This window comes from Nipponia nippon, unplaced genomic scaffold (assembly GCF_047370975.1).
Source record: "Nipponia nippon isolate SJK-2023a ecotype South Korea unplaced genomic scaffold, ASM4737097v1 scaffold_32, whole genome shotgun sequence".
Classification (NCBI taxonomy): Eukaryota; Metazoa; Chordata; class Aves; order Pelecaniformes; family Threskiornithidae; genus Nipponia; species Nipponia nippon.
Window position 1 is genome coordinate 1,383,536 of NW_028262350.1, and position 16,772 is coordinate 1,400,307.

Consider the following 16,772-nt stretch of genomic DNA (forward strand, 5'->3'; position numbering starts at 1 on the left):
ACTTGCCCAGCCCGGGGGCTCACCGAGACTTGGCCCTCCCTGGGTGCAGAGGTGAGGGACGATGCGTCCCCATGCTTGCAGGGTGCACAAGCAGCTGCAGGCATGCGTCAGCATGGAGCCGCTCTCTTCTGCCTGCCTGGGAAGTTGTAGCTTCTGAAGTTTGGGTCACGTTTAGGAGCTGAAGTAAAGGATGTCCCAGCATGGGGCTTCCTCAAAAAACTCGTTGGCTGACTGCGCAGAGCAGCCTCAAGGACGTCCCCTGCCGAGGGGACCACAGGGCAGGGCGAGCCCCGTTCCCGCAAAGGGAGCCCGGAGGTGCCGGGGTGCTGGGAAATGGGATCTCGCTGCCATGTGCACGCCAAGGACGGGGCACGGCCAGGCCCTGAGTGCTCAGGTGACCAGTCAGGTTCTCCAGGGGCTGGGATGAATCTGGGCTGGGGCATCAGCTGAACGTTACCCCAGAGCCCAGGGATGCAGTGTCCCTGGGGCCAGCGCCAGCGTTGGGACAGAGTCCTGCTGCCCGGGCCCCCGGGGCAAATGCATCTGGCCTGGCTCCTGGGAGGAGAAACCGCTGCTGGTGGGGCAGCGTGGTCCGTGGGGGCTGAACTGGGGTGGTCGGGGAAGGGAGCGGGGGCTCCAAAGGTCCTGCAGCGGCTGCAGCGGCATGGCCTCGCCCGGCAGAGCCTCGCTCCGCCGCTTCCCTTCCACCGCACGGATGCTCTCTAGAAAGCAGGCGAGTTCTGCTGTCACGCACCCTCTATAAACCAGTGTTTCTTATTTCAGATATTCAATGCCTGGATTTTAAATTCTCTCTAACATTTGTCGGCGCTTTACAGTCTCTTGCAACATGTTTATGGTGTTATTAAAAAAAGCGAGGTAGAGACCTGAGGTTATGGGCTACTGTACGAGAGCATAAAACTGACCTTAAAATTACGGCCTGGCTGTGCAGACCTGCCCGCCCGCCTGCTGCGCTGCTCGGGCTGGGGAGGCCAAGCCTGACTGCGGGGGGGATGGGGACGAGGGGACGGCAACCCCGGAATCGATTTGTTAATCTAAGTGATTGCAAACAATAAAAGCAGCGAGGACTAGAGGGGAAAAGCTGCCTTGGACTCTGGGACTGGGGTGCTGCAGTCCCGGGCTGGGGCTGTGTTTGTGTCTGTAGGGTGTCCGGGGCTCGGGGACCAGGGCTGAGGGCCAGCGTCCGGCGGGGGACGGGACGGCGGCTCGCCGGGATGGTGGGCAGCGTGTCCTGGAAATGCTGCGCAGTGGGAGGACGGGCGCTTGGACGCAGCGCTCGCTGCTGCGGTGACACCCAGCCACTCTGACCTTCTTTTATTTCAGAGAGATTTGGACATCTGTCAGGGAGCTTTTCGCACCCGGCAGGAGCCTTTGGCCCGCTTGGCCGGTGGCGGGGCCAGCGCAGCCCTCGGCGGCTCCGAGCAAAGGGCAGGAAAAAGCGCAGGTAGCGGGGGGCGCGTCGCAGGCCCGGGAGGTGTCGCTGATGCGGATCGGCCAGGTGAAATCTGGGCAGGGGTGGGCGAGTGGTGGCTCAGCCCCCACCCCAGTGGAGCCCTGTGCCCCGTGGGAAGACCACTGAAAAGGGGAGGTTGCTCGTGGCCCTCTGGGGAAAAGATGACGGCTTGGCTTCATTGGCCCCGGGGCGGGAAGGGGAGTTGGGACGCGGGCACCATGCGCTTGGTGCTGGGTTTGGCTCAGAGCCCCCGAATCACCCTGGGGGCATGGGGGGTGTCATTAACCTTCACCGTGCCTCAGTTTCCCCTCCTTCCCTTGCATGGGCACTGTGAGTACAACAACCGTGTTGGAGACAGGGTGAGGGCTGGGTGGCCATGGAGGGGACCTCCTGGGGACCTCAGCCCAGGTAGGGGGCCCGTATTGAGGTGCTGGGTGCCAAATAGCCCTCTCCCCCACTCCCAAAGATCCTCGGTGCTGGAAAGGTGCAATCTGCCCCAGAGGAGCTGTCAGTCAAGGAGCCGCAGGTCCTCACATGCGCAGTGACCGGTCCCAGCCTCCAATCGCCAAATTTACGGTCCTGACACCTGAGAAGCAGAACAGGCACAGCAGAAATTAAGTGAATGAGACAAGCGTGCCTGCAATTAGGACAGACCTTTTAAACGCTGCAACGAGAGCCGGGACAGGGAGCTGCTGTCTAATCAAAGCAACAGGAGTCCCTTTTTTTAAGATGAGGGAGACTTTTGGGATACTTTGTCCACATAATGTTCCAATTTTAGCTCTGCGTCCTGGGTTGTAATTGCATTAAAAATACCCGGGGAGGGCAGGATGCCAAGGGTACCCGGGGTCCTGCCTCTGCTGGCGTGTCCCCACCAGCACTCCGCGTGTCCCGCTGCATCCCCGGGGCCCCATTTCACATTCCTGATGCTGATCATCTCCCAGATCTGCTTTCCGGCTGCCCGCTAATGGTTATTCTGGTAAAGGCCCTCTCCCTGGGGTTCTGCAGGGCTCCCTGCCCATCCGAGCGTGATCAGGCATCGATCGCCGTGAGTTTGGGGGAATGACCAGAGATGACGTGGTTTGGTTGGACGGGGCAGCTCTGCTGCCGAGATCTTCGCTCTCGGTGCGGGGCGGCTCCCTCCTGCCGCTGCGCCAGCCGGGAGGTGTCATTTGAAAAACATCAACTGTTTTTTGTAAATAAAATTTAGGGGGTTTTTGAGCCTTTCAGAACAGGGCCATGCTTTTTTCACTTGTCTTAAGAAAATGCATAGCCCTTGTGCTTTTGCTTTCGTTGCAAGGTGAAGCTGGAGCTTCAGGAAAAATCCCGAGGTCTCTCGGGAGAGGCCAGGGTTAATGGGACCCAGAGGGCTGCGCGCAGACTTCGGGCTCCTAAATCCTTCTGCCAAAAAGTGGATTGACTTGTTTTTAACATAAAGCTCCTTTTGGTTATGCTGCTTAGTATTTTAACTGGTGAAGCAGGGTTTAAGGATCTTATTGCTAACATTTGTGGTTAATCAGGGAGTAATTTAGGCTGGAAGGGGCCGTTGGTGGCTGGCCCACCCCGCTGCCCCCGGGTTGGAGCAGGCTGCGGGGGTCCCGGTCCCTCCCTGCGTGTGGACGCCCTCCCCGAGCAAAAGTGAGGTTAATTCCCTCAGGACACGGCGGTGGGTGCGGGGTGGGGAGATGCCCTGGGGTGACACCGGGTCAGGGGCGGCCGGGGTCGCCCTCCATCCCTGCAGGTCCCGGCTTTCACCCCCGGCTCAATTAACACTGGTGGAAAAACCTTCCGTGGCTCTTCGCTAAGCACAGCTACTGAGGGAGATGCGTGTTGTCCCCTCCGGGGAGCTGGAAGGAGCAAGACGGGTCTGGTGCCTTGGAAATGCCGCAGCCCGCTGAGGACCGAGGCGTTCGCTGCACGGGTGGGTGGGAGCGCACCCGCACGTGGCGGCGGGGGACCCGCAGCCCCCGCGGAGCGGCGGCCCCGGGCGGGGTCTTTGGGGGCCCCGGGCGCGGTTTTGGGGCTCCCCGCTCGGAGCGGGGCCGCCCCCGCCTCCTGCTGCGGTTCGCGGCGGGACCCACGCGCGGGGACGGGCGCGGAGCGTGGGCGCCATCGCGGGGCCGCGGCCGGGGCTGCAGCGGCCGGGACCCCCCCGGGGCCGGGTGCGGGGCTGGGGCCGGCCGCCTCCAGTGCGCCAGGACCGGCTTTGTCCGTGGGGCCCCGGGTGCGCCCCCGCCGGCGGGGGTGGGTGTGCGGGCGGGCAGCCCCCACGGAGCCCACCCACGCCGGGCTGCCAGGCTCGGTGCTGAGCCCCAAGGGGGCTCCTGGGGAACCAGGGATGCTTCTTGGGGTGCTCAAGTTGGAATGGGTTGTCTTTGGGGAGAAATCACTGGACTGAACTATTCGCCTCGAGTGCTGTGCTCAGCGCTGGGCCCCTCACCCCAAGGCGGCCATGGAGGGGCTGGAGCGTGGCCAGAGCAGGGCAGCGAGGCTGGGGCAGGGGCTGGAGCCCAAGGCTGGGGAGGAGCGGCTGGGGGAGCTGGGGGTGCTCAGCCTGGAGAAGAGGAGGCTGAGGGGAGCCCTCATCGCTCTCTGCAACTGCCTGAAAGGAGGCTGGAGCCGGGGGGGTCGGTCTCTTCTCCCCAGGAACAAGCGATGGGACGAGAGGGAACGGCCTCAAGCTGCGCCAGGGCAGGTTTGGGTTGGATATCGGGGAAAAACTTCTTCCCCCAAAGGGCTGTCAGGCCCTGGCCCAGGCTGCCCGGGGCAGGGGCTGAGTCCCCGTCCCTGGAGGGATTTAAAAGCTGGGGAGACGTGGTGCTGAGGGACATGGTTTGGTGGTGGCCTTGGCTGTGCTGGGTTAATGGTTGGACCTGATGATCCCAAAGGTCCTTTCCAACCCAAACGATTCTGTGATTCTATGGCTTGTCCCGGAGGGGAGCCTGCGGAAGCTTGGCCTGTCACCTCCTGCAGCAAACGGGCAGGGAGGACTGAGCTCGCAGTGGGTGCGGGACTGGGAAACGCAAGCCGTGTCTGTGGGGATGTGCAGAGCCTCCCACCATGGGGAGCAGCAGGCTGGGGCTGCTGGGTGAGGCTTTCCAGGATGGTGCTGCACGAAGCCAGGCGGGGACAGCCGTGGGGTTTAGGCTGCCCGTTGCATAAACCAAAGCCTCTGGTCTGGTCCTTAATGCCCAAGGTGTGCACAGATAAACCCCTGAGCGCTGTCGGCACAGCCCTTCCCGAGGATGCCGGGGCATCTCTGCAGTGCACCTTTGGGGCCTGCCTGGCCACCCGCAGACACCCCGGTCCCCCGCTCTTGGCCCCTCGGGGTGTCTCAGCACGGCGTGCCTGTGGGTATTTGTAACCGGCAGCTGCCAGCTCCAAGGTGGTAACTGGATCGCAGGGGCTCGGGTGACCTTCGCGCCTCTCCAAGGCTCATTTCTGGATGTCCCACCAGCTCCCAGTTCGGGGTCGGGCAGTGGGGACAGTGTGTCTGCAAGGCAAAGGCTGCAGGGGGGCCGTCCCCGTCTGACCCCAGCCCTTCCGCAGCAGCTCTTCCACGTGGTGTCCCTGTGCAGGTCTGGGACTCGAGCTCCCAATGCCAGCTGGTCCCGCAGAGCCCCGAGTTCAGGACAGGCACCCGCTTAATGCGGGCAAGAGAGTGCTCGTGGCTCGAGGTGCTGGTGCCAGTCCTCCTGCCGCGGTGGGGACGGGCTGCGAGCCGCCAGAGCGGCACACTGAGTTCTTCCAGCTGAATTTCTTGCCTGCAGAGAGTTGGTTGCCATCCCAGCTCTGCCTTGGGCCAACCTGCGGTGCTGTCCGGGAGCGAGCAGAAAGACTTTGATGCAAGGAGTGTTGTCTGGTGCTGGGATCTTGGAAGAAGTGGGTTATTCCCTGCTCCAGCACTAACCTAGGAATGCTGCTGCTGCTCGTGTCTTCTGGCCTAATGCAACTCCTTGCAGAGATGCAAACGCTGTTGCTCTTGCTCGGGGAGTCCCCCCAGATCCAGGCAACCTGGGCACCCCACAGGCGTGGGACCTGTGCTGCATATTCCTGCCTCGCCTGGCCCCCTGTTCTGGTCCCCCTGTCCTCACAGCGGGTCTGTCCTTCCTCCCGCAGGCATGAAGCGACCCCTGAGCCCGTCCCACAACCCCGAGAACGGGGTGCGGCTGGTGGAGGCAGCCAGCTGCCCGCCGAGCCAGCCCGAGCAGCGCATGAAGCGGGAGAAGAAGCACCAGTCGTTCACGCTCTGCGACGTCTGCAACATTCAGCTCAACTCGGCCGCGCAGGCGCAGATCCACTACAACGGCAAGTCCCACCAGAAGCGCCTCAAGCAGCTCAACAAGGGGAAGATGCCGGCTGCCCAAGGTAGGAGCCCATCCGTCAGGCCAAGGTTGCCCAAAGGCTGCCCTCGCTCTGGGACAGCTGCTCTGCTAGGCTTGGTGCGCTGGATTCGTGGGATGTTCAGAACGCTGTATTGTGTCCTCGGCGTCTGTCGCTTGCTGGTCTGCCTGAGCTCCAGGGGCTTCCCCACCCCGCTGTCACTGCCGGTCCCCAAGGGGTTTTGGGGCCTGAGAGCCCGCGATGCTGCGCCGGACGGATGGACGTGTGTGGGTCCTTTCTGTGTGCAAGGGCGGTCGCTGGTACTCTGTGTCTTCGTGAGCTTCTCCTTGGGTTTCCATAGATGACTTGTGCAGATGGGATGAGCGTGTCCAAGGGTGGAGTGGCTGTTGGCTTCTGGGTTGGTGGCTACCTGCTTTCCAGGTGCTATGTTGACCCTGTCCCTCCTGCTGTGCACGTCTCCTGCTACTGTGCTGAGTTTGGCTGCTGTTGACTCCAAATGCTGCTTAGGTTTTGGTGCTGAGGGTTAAGCACGGACCATTCAAAAGCTCTCAAGTGACATTTTCAAATATGGTTGGAGGTTTTGTTGGAAACTACAGTCTTCTAAAACTTCACCTGCGTTTTTCTGTTGGGGTGCTCTGCACTGGCAACCCCTGCTAACCTGCTGTGCCCTGCGCTCAGATGCTCTGGCAGTTTGTGGCTGCCTTGGATCCCGCGGGCCCTTTGACACATAATGTCCTTGGCAAATTGTCCCCTTGTGCTGGCTGGTGGTGGGCGATCTTGCTTCTTTCTTGCTGTCCCGGGAGGGCTCCCGTGGTGTCTGCGCAGGGGAGGTCACCGGCCCCAGTGCCTCCTGCAAGGGCAGCTCTTCCCTGCTGTTGGCTCACTGGGGTCCCAGCGAGCGCCGGGATGTTGTCCGCTGCGACGCGGACACTTGATGGGCCCTACAATAAACCAGACAAGCTGGGCCGTCTGGGGTCGATGTGTTTAACAGGGCCAATCTGTTCCAGTGAGAAGAAAAGCACCCGCGTTGCAACAAGGGCAGGTTTTGTTTTCCGTTTAGAGACTGACGTTTATCACAAAAGCCACTTAGCGGAAGTGGCAGCCAAGACAGCTCCGTGCTTGCCCTTGACGGGATGTTTTAAGGTCTGTGGTTTTGTTTCACCGAGTGTTTAGGTGATGGGCTGAGCACATGGTACCTCGGGCATTGCGGCGTTCGGAGGCGAAGGTGTCTTTCGTGGGATGCCCTGCGGGGGTGACGCGCTCGGCCGCCTGGTTTATTTGCTGGTTGTCTGCGATGCGATGCTGGGGCTGTGGTGATCCAAGGCTGCTGTGAGTTGGGGACGGTTTCTCTTTTTGGACAGTGGAGCTCTTGGTCATCACCTAATTATTATAGAACAACTCTGTTGTGTTACGGCTGGCAAGAGAGCAGCCCGGCGTCGTTCCTCCGGGCAGGCACCACGTCCGCTCGGTGGTGTTAGCAGCTCCAGGAGGCGCAGAGCCGCATATTAACCAGCTGTCGGGCTGCAGCCCGGGGAAGGAGTACGTCCTCTGATGGCAGGACCAAGCCTCCGCTAAGGAGCAGTGAGGATCCCTGTGACACTGGGCCTGACGAACCAAGGCTCTGCTTCCTGCCTGGTTTTTCCCCGCGTGCCACCCTGGCGAGGGCAGGCTCCTCCGAGCCCCCCTTGTTGGTTCTCTGGGGGCACTTTCTGAGCGTACAAGCCCCCGGGGGCTGGGTGGTCCCGGCCCCTCGCCCGCCAGCCGTGGCAGAGATGCTGGCACACGGCGGGCGCTGTGCCGCCGGGCGGGAGCTCGTGCGAGGGCAAGGGACTGGTTTGCCCTCTGCCATCTGTTGGCACTTACCTGGCCCGGGCCCGCAGAGCTGGCTGCTGCGGAGCTTCTCCTGCATAAAACAGGGAAACGCGCCCACAAACGTCACCCTGCAGCAACCGTCGACCAGCCCTGCCCGAGCCTTCGGCCGCAAGGGTTTGCTCGGTGTTAAGCTGTAAACCGAGGGAATTTGCCCTTCCTGGGGCTGGTGCAGACACCTGCGCCCAGGGCAGTGCCCAGAGCCCGGTGTCCCCAGCCCGGGGCCGGGGCTTCCCCTGGGACCCCGCTGCCGTTCATGGAGAGCGTTGCTGGCTGTGCACTCTGAGGCTGCTCCGCGGGGAGCAGCGGTTGCGGGGGCCTGGGTGCGACCCCCTTTGAGCTGCACCAGGCAGCCGGCTCAGTAACTGCCCTCCTTTCCTTACAGACTAATTACAAGTTGGATTAATGAGCTGAGGTCTCCAAAGCGCTTTGTAGCTACCTGATGCCTTTATCCGCTGTGTGGGTATGTGAGCGTGATGAGAAGTTGAGGGGGTCGAGAAAGGGCAGGAATGGGCTGGAATCCTGTAAAGCGGCGTGTTCGGTGCCAGCCCCTCGCTCCCGGGCGCCTGCGCCCCGGCTGCCCTTCTGCGGCCCGCGGCGGGCGGTCCCCCCGGGAGCTGCTCTGCCAAAGAGTCCCGAGTTTGTCAGGGAACGTTTGTTTAATAACATCTGAAGGGTTGGCAAACAAATCTGCAATGCTTTTGCAAACAGGAAAGCGGGAGCGGGTTGCAGGGTGGTAAAACCTGCTGTGTCCGGCCCCGTTCAGCGGGAGGGGTGATAATGGCAGCGTCCCGCGCGTGCGCAACACGTGATGCTCTCTGGGTGCCGAGGCGGCCGTGCTCGGTGCCAGTGCCTTCACTGCTGTGCTCACTGGTGGCTTCTGGTAAATCTGTGTTGGGAGTCCTGGGTGCGAGCCTGGACCCGTGCTCCCCTCCAGCACCTTCCATCCTGCTGAACACCGAATTCCCTCAAAGGCAGGAAAGTGCTGACGGGGCCTGGCTCGCAGCCGGCTCGGGAGGATACTTGTCCCCAGCAAAGCAAGAGGGTGGGCAGCCGGGTGCTGCGGTCGGTGCCAGGGCCCTGGCTGCGGTGCCCTGGCCTTGGCAGACCCCTGGGGAGCAGCCTGTATAAATACCTGCTCCTGCTAAAGACTGGGGGGGCTGGAGCCATAAATTCCTAGCATGGCAATGGTCATCTGTATGCCAAATCCTCCCTGGTGGTGGTTTTGTTTGAGCAAGGTCTGGGATATGCAAAGGAGCTGGTCTGTTTATCATCGTTTACTGACAGATGGAAATATCGCCTGCTATTTTAATGGGAACAGGGCTCATAAATTCCAGCTTGCAGCTTCCAGATTCTCCCCCTGGACCCGGTTGTGGCTCGATGGGAGGCTCTCCAGGGATGCGTTTCCTACTGAGCCAAAGAATCTCGGAGCATGCAAGTATGCTCTTTGTACTTCTGCATCGTCCCTGACCTCTATCAGTGTCCAGGGCTCCAGCAGACAGTCGCAGCCCTCGGGGCTTTGCTGCGCTGTCAGCTTCGTGCACACTTTGCTCTGGCGTTCAAGGTGAAGTCGGCTTCTGCTTGCGCAGGGCTGCGATTTGCTTATGTGGGGAAATTGCAGATGACATCTGCTCCCCTCGTCTCCCCATCCCTCCTGCCCTCCCCGCGGCGGTGGAGGAGCGGCGCCCGTGCAGGACGCTGCTCCCGCCGCAGCCCGCTCCATGCGTCCGGAGCTGACCTTCTCCCCCACGCTTTTGTTCAAAAATGTCACTTCCAGCTTTGTCACTGGCAACCTTTCCCAGCCTCCTGAGGCGCGAGCACGGGAGGGCACGTGGCCACGAATGACAAATTAGGGCCGGGAACTGGCTGACGTGATGCCCGTGACCCCTTCGCGCCGGTCGCCGAGCGTGCTGCTGGCACTGTGGGTGCTTGGTGCCACCCAGCCCCTCGTCTGCTGTGCTGGGAGAGGGGCTGATCGCCCCGAACCCAACCGCCCAGCGCTGCTGAGGAGAGGGGACCAGCCCTTTCTGCCTTGCCCAAGTGAGCTAAGGACAAGTGCTGGAAAAGCTCCTGGGCTGCGCTCCTGCCTGGGCTGCGGAGCGCGGGCAGGAGGGTGCAGGCAGGGCTGGGCAGAGGTGATGGTTGCTTGGGCTAAGCCCGGTGCAGGGGGGCCCTGCCCTGCCCCATCACACTCCTCTTGGAGCCCTTCACCAGCCGAAACAGCACCTTTGGGTGCCTGCGGTCACGGGAGCAGTCACCCCTTCTCGGGCAGCCCAGAGCCCTGCCGCTCCGGCGACGGCCTCAGCCCAGCACAACCCCGGAGCGGGCAGGCAGCGCGGGGCTCGGACAGCGCGTCGGCACCGGGGACCCTCGGGAGGAGGGGGGTGCTGTTTAAAGACAATGGATTAAATGAAATAATCGAGTTAGACAAAGATGGGCTATTCCTCTGAGCTGGAGCCTCTGTCTCGCACTGACATCTACAGCTACATCAAAGGCAGCTTTCGCAGAGCCGCTCCATCTTCCCCATTTCCCCTCTGGCTTCTCTGATCAGTTATTTCTGCAAAGGCTGTAATCGCTTGCATTTCATGGAGCAAAGCTGCGGAGGAGCTTAGCTGGCAAACAGATGTGATAATCAGTATCATTACAATTTATTAGCTCTGTGCCAGAAAGACCCCCAACTTAAAAACAAATTATTGTTCATTAGGCATTTTCTTGCAAGGCAAATCATAGATTTCTGTTGTCTCGTGTTGAATTGCAGTGCGGCAGCAATTAGATACGGGATGTCCACAGATGAAAGATGTTTTCGTGTTGCAGATGCCAGTTCAAATCCAACTGGGTCAAGAGTGATTTAATTACTGCCTGTGATGTTCAAGGGTGCCCAAGCGAGCTCCGTTTGTTCTTGGTGTCCTCGTGCTCCCACGAGCAGGAGCTGGACCCTCCCGTTCTGGTGCCGAACGAGCAAAAAGAGCTGTGCCTCCCCCAAAACAGGCCGCGGTGGCTGCCGGCACGGCCTCCAGTGCTGCTCTTGTGCCAGGGCCAGCTGCTGGGGGAGGGCAGGGAGCGGGGACGAGGGTTTGCTGCCTTCCCTTTTTCCTCCTGGAGGACCTCGGGGGCTGCCCATCGCAGGATGGGCTGAGCTGGAGCATTTCGGGAATTCACTCCCTTGCAGTCCACTGCTCCCCAAAAAGGCCCTTCCACTAGCGTCCCAAAAAAGTCCTGGGATGTGAAGGGCGGCTCGTGCTCCCCCATCGCTAGAGCTGCTCCCCCAAAGCTGGTGCCAGGGCTGGGTGGGCCAAAGCACCCCGGGCCAGCTGTGCCTTGGTGCCAATCCATATCCCAGGCTCTTCCTCCGCTCCATGTGCCCCCGTGGCGTTATGTGCCCAGACCTTCTCCGGGGCTGCCCGGTGCTGTCCCCCACTCGCACCGGAGCTCCCTGCGCTGCCGTCCCCACCCGCTTGGCAGCACTGCATGGAAATAACGGCTCCTTGCAAAGGGGAAGATCCCAGTTTCCCCAATTAGCCGCTGAAATGTCTGTCTGTGCGTGTTTGCAGAGCAGAAAGGTTTGAGATGAGCAGAGAAATCGCTGTGACAGCTTCAGCATCGCTGGGCCTGCAGCAGAGAGGACGGGCCCCCGGGAGGGGACGCAGGGACCCCGTGGGAGCCTGTGCCGCTCCAGGGGCCAGGAGGGGCTGGCGGCTGCTGGTGGGAGTTATCCTGTGTTGCATGGGGGGTGCCAGCCGAACCCCCTGATTTTGGCAGCAGGCGGAGCTGCTTCTGGGTGCTGGGGGGAACCCGCTCCCCTCCAACAGCTCCTCCGTCACAGCCTGAGGTGCAGACCCGGGGTCGCAGCGCGCGACCGGACAGACGCGATGGGCTGTGGTGTTAAACCAGGGGAGACCCCGGAAGGGTCCTCGGGTGCTGCACCACTGGACGAAGCCTGGTGCCTCTGGGCATCGCCCAGGCTGTCGCTGGCCTGGGCGAGCCGTCCTCAGCCAGCACAGGGAGGGTCCCCGCAGCCTGTTGCGCTGACCGAGGAGCACTGGCTCGTGGTTGTGGTCTCTGCTGGGCTGGGATAACCCCACTGGTAGACGAGTCCTGAAAACCACCCGGAGCGTCACCTGGGACAGCAGGGCTCTGGCACAGAGGGCAGCGGAGGGAGGGGAGCTGGGAGGTCTGACCCCGAACAGCCCGGCCACTGTGTGCTCCGTGCTCCTGCTCCGTGCGCTCCGGCATCTCGGAGTCAGCTGCAGGGAGCGTTTCTTCTGCCTTCCCCCTGCTGCTCTCTGCTGTCCGAGCTCTTCAGCTGTTAATTACCAAGAAAATGGGTGCTGATCTCATTTTTTTTTCAGCTTCATGTTATGCACGGAATCCTTTAATTGTCTTTAATAAACAGGGTGATGCTCAGTGGCACTTTGTCTGCAATAAAATCCAATGTATTGAGTTAAACAATATACAAACATGCAAGATTAGAGTATAATTGGGGACTAATCAGGGTGGAACGGCCGCATCGCCGGCTGGGGCAGGTGCGGTGGGAAGGTGCCCGGCTCCTTCGGCCGTGCCGTGTTGGCCCTCGCCGGGACCCCCTGTCCAGGACCAGCCTCGGCAGCCTGCCGGGAGCTGCAGCAGCCATGCCGTGGGGGGAAAGTTGGGTTTTCTGGCTTCCTCCTCAATTCCTGCAGTGGCTTGCTGCTCTCCTGCTTTTGGGACTTTTTTGAGAAATCTGGCAGGGAAAGCAAAGGGTCCGGCTGGCCCGGGAGCGGGGAAGGGCAGGCGCGGGTCGAAGGGGCTGGGTGGGGGAGCGCTCCCACTCGACCCCAGCGGGAGCTGAGCCCGTTCCTCCTGGGGACGTCGATGCCGCGCATCAGGCTCTCCTGAACTTCATGACGGCAGATCCCCACCCGCCCTGTGCGTTAAAGGGTCTTTAATATTCAGCTGTGACAGGCGCCGCATCTACCCGTGCCGTGATCGATAACCTTGTGGCCAGGCAGTAGCGGGGTTCATATTTTAAGCTTCTGTAAATTTAGCGAAGGACAAGCATACGGAGTCCTCCTGCTCGGTTGGCCTCGGCTGCTCCCTTCAGCTGCAAGCAAAGATGATTAAAAATAGCTTTTCAGATCAGATTTGAATAACCTGGAATCTCAGTGGGAGAAATTCAATGTTTTTTCATGTCTTAAAGATGTTTGCTGGGATCAGGTGTCATTTGAAGAAGCGCAGTTGCGTAATTGTACATTTTCCTTCGCTCTGCTTATTCCCAGGCTTCTCCCGTCCCCGCTGGGGCGCAGGGACGTCCCCGGGGGCTCCGGCGGGCCGGGTGCTGGGGGAGCAGCAGCCCTGCCCCAGCCCGGCTGCTGAGGGGCGCGAAGGGGAGAGATTTACCCCCGTCACCGGGGATTGGCGAAAAAAATCTCTGTTCCACTAAATGACCTTGTTATACCAAAAAAAGCCATTTTCCGTGGGGAAAAGAGCCCGTGGGCTGCATGCAAGAGGCGCCGTGGGAGCCTGAGCCCTCCTCTTGGCACGGGAGCCTCGGGCCGGCCCCTTAACCTGGAGAAAACTGCTCCCTTTGTAAATCCTCTGAAAATACCCCATTAACTTGCTCTCCCTCTGAAAAGCCCAGCTATTCAGCTTATTGGGGATTAATAATTGTATCAGAATTAATCCCTGATTTTATTGAGTCGGTAACTTCAAATAAAAAATAAATTGATTAGCTGTTAACTTTTGCTAGAAGGATTTTCTTGATGCAGCGCCTTCCCCATCAGGGCGCTGCCCCTCTGCTCTCTGCCCTCATTTCTGGCCAGAGGCTTCAGGGATTTTTTTTTTTTTCCTGACACACTTATTCTAAAAGATCCTTAAAATTTAAATTCTCAGGCAAAAAATGACACAGAGAAGCTACCGGGCTTTGCTTGTGCAAGCGCAGCCCATTGCGCCATGCCCAGAGCGAGGAGGTCGGAGCCCCCTGCGGTGGGGTCTCGGGGGGCCGGGGCAGATGCTCCGGCTGCATCCCCGGCGGGGTTCTGCCTTAAAAAAATAAGAGACTAAGCTAAAAAGACAGTAAACTAAGATAATCTATATCGGGTATAATTTTTGGGTGGGCTGGCAGCCGGGTGCCTGGGCCGTGGGGGTTCAGCAGCCATGGGGGTGTTTGGGAGGGCAGTGGGGCAGCTGCGGTTTCAAACTGGGGGGGTCTCCCGGGAACTGGGCCTGTGTCTGAGAGGGCGAGAGGCGTCGCTGCGGAGGGTGCAAACGTCGGGGCGGGGGGAACGGGTGGCGGGAGGGACGGGGTCATTTTGGAGGGGAGTCCTCGGCAGTCGCTGCCGTTGCACGCAAATATGAGAGGCTGACTCTCGGTCCCGTGCCAGCCCCGAAATTGTCTCCTGAGTGTGAAATGGCTCTGACCTTCACAAGGCGCTTCTCAGGGGGCTCGCTGAGGACGGGGCATTGCGGGGGGAGCAGAGAGAGAGCTTTGATCCGAACACTTGGTCCTGTGCTTGGCTGTGCAGCTGATTCCTCCTCTGATAACGTGCTTTTTGCCCCCCCTCTTAAAATCACCCCCATCAAAAGGCTGCGATGGTTTCTGGCCGCTGGGATGAAGGGGTTTGGTCCTTTGAGCCCCGAGCGGGCGCAGGAGCCAGCGCAGCGTTCCCACGCGTCCGGCTCGCTCCTCTGCGGGAGCGACTGATGCCAGGGATGGGCTCGGATGAGCGGCTAGGATGGGCTTTGGGGAAGCCATCAGCTTAAATCACAGCTCGGGGTGCCCGGGGGCTCTGGCCCTTGGCTGAGCCTTCCAGGGGGTTTGGTTTGTGCCCCGTGGGACCACGCGTGGGTGCTGTGCTGTGGGCGTGGGGTTGCAGTGGGGCTGTGGCAGTCAGAGCGGTATGGGGAGCAGCGGCAGCCGGGCACGGCTGTGCCTTGAACGGGGCGCTGCTGAGATGCGTTGCCGGCAGAGCCGGGGAGGCAGAGGCTGGGCTGGGCTGTGTCCAGAGGATGCCACTGGCGGTGGCATTTTTTCCCAAAATCAGGGGGAAATTGCCTCATGTTATTTTTAAGCACTGTATTTTGTGAGCCAGTTATCCTTAATCTTGGATTTTGCTGTAATTTTCATCCATTTGGTTTGCTATCAAGTTGCAACAATAGCATTTTATGGCCACATAGCTCAGGCATGCGTCACACGTGATCTTAATTAGAAGTGGATTAAAAGCAACGGGGAACATGCCGTCATGGAGCATTTCACAGTTTCCCATGTAGCATCAGCTCAGCAGACTTGGAAGAGGAAAGCCTGGGATTTATTTTAAGTGGGGAAAAAATGGTAAATGCAGCAGCTAACCACGAGCGTGTCTCAGCACGTTAGTGGCCGCTGAACCCCATCCCGGGCAAGCGCCGAGCCTGGCGGGGCCCTTCCCAGGAAGGGAGCAACAGCTTTGAGTGGGGGCGAGGTCCCCCTGGGAAGGGGGCGAGGTGCTGGGTCTGTGCCGGGGGCTGCTCCGAGGTCAGGCAGCTCCTGGCTCTCCCGGCCGCCCCGGGCATCGGAGCCGACCTCGTCCTGCTGGAGGGGGCTCGGCTGTGCCCCCCGGGTGTTCGGGTGCCGCTGCGCAGCCTCACTCTGCCAGCTAGCACCCTTGCACCAAGGTGCGTTTTGCTCCTTGTACGTCCCCGGGGAGAGGTGAGGACGCGTGGGACCTCAGCGGCCCTGGGGGACGCGACCGTGGGGGAGGCTTGGTTGTTCCCGGGGCCGGGGGCAGCCGCTGTCCTGCTCCGGCATGGCAGGGAGGCGAAGCATCCCGCTGCATCCCGCTCCCGCGCCGGCTGCTGTCATTGGGGATTAGAGGTGCTGGATGAAACGGGTCGCACTGGGCCATGCGTGCGCGAGGGCTGCACGGCCGCCTTGTGCCGAGGCGCCGTCCCAATGAGCACCAGGGCTGAGCGGGTGGCGGGGGCCAGGGCAGGAGGGGTGACAGCAGCGGGGAAGTGACTTGTGCGGGGTTTCGATGAACGGCGAGGCTGGGAATGCCGCTCGTCCCTGCCGGCCTCCAGCCCTGGGCCCCTCTCGGTGCCCACTGCGCCTCGGCTGCTTCTCTGCACGCATGTGCACACGCGTGTGCTGCTCTCCCGGAGGAGAGAGGGGGGGCGAGCGTTTGAAAAAAAGAAAATGGGGAGGGGAGGTAGGTAGGACTGAGCTGGGTGAGCGCGAGCAAAGGTTTGTGGGTAGTGTAAAGCTGTCACTGTGATTTAGGGTCGGCTGGTTAAACTGTTTTATGTTCACAGACAGTAAGTCGTAAGCAATATAAAATTTTCTATGAAGAGATGATCTTCCCTCGTCATGCTTTATGCCATCTTTCCCAGAGTGATCTCTCCTTTTTATAACCCCATGGCATCGCAGCACGGTCGTGCAGAGGGAGAAAATCGAGTTCTGGCGATTTGAGAAATGGCAACTGTGCCCGGGAGGGGAGCGAGGAGCCGGGGGCCGAGCTGTGGTCGGGGTGCTCGGCTCCCTCAGCCTGACGCTGCCGGCTGCACCCACATTTTGGCTGTGTCCAGCCCGGGACCAAGGGGACGGAGGGTCCGCGGTGCTCCGTGGTCACGCAGGGAACCCGCAGCCCGGCGAGGCATCGCTCTGCCCCGCTGCCAGGAGCCTGCCTTCTCGCGCTGCCCCGGTGCTGCCGCGGGTCGGCCGATATCGCTGAGGACAGATCACCGATCAACTGATCGGGTGGGTCGGCCATGAGTGACCGGCGCGCGCTCCTGCACGGCCGTGTTTCCCTCCAGCACGAGGACCGGTGGCCTTTCCCCTGCGGCTCCTCCGCTTTTAGTGCGCGAGAGGCGGTTATAGCCTATTGGAGCAGGGCTGCGTTTAACCACAGTCATTGCGTGATCGCCTTAAATCAGGTTTCCTTCCTTTTTCTTGCCTCCAAGTTGTTGCTGCTTTTTAAAAACGCGCACACAATGCTGCTCCGGTTCACCTTTGGTATTTTCTACAGCCATAGATTTATGAGTAATAGTTTCACTTATTTTACCGTTGCCGCGTCAGCGGGAGCGTCTCGGCGTGCTCTGCGCCGTGGCGCGGGCGTGCGTGCCTGTCCCCACGGCGCTGCTG

The 16,772-nt window shown here is 60.8% G+C and overlaps 1 protein-coding gene across 2 annotated transcripts in view; it reads left to right on the forward strand.

The window, feature by feature from the left end:
* ZNF385C (zinc finger protein 385C) overlaps window positions 1-16,772 on the forward strand; it is an 81,817-nt gene that overhangs the window by 22,545 nt on the left and 42,500 nt on the right. For both annotated transcript variants that reach the window (XM_087770223.1, XM_087770224.1), the window contains exon 2: window positions 5,588-5,836. In XM_087770223.1, coding sequence (XP_087626349.1) covers window positions 5,588-5,836 — 249 coding nt within the window. The remainder of the gene's footprint in view (window positions 1-5,587; window positions 5,837-16,772) is intronic.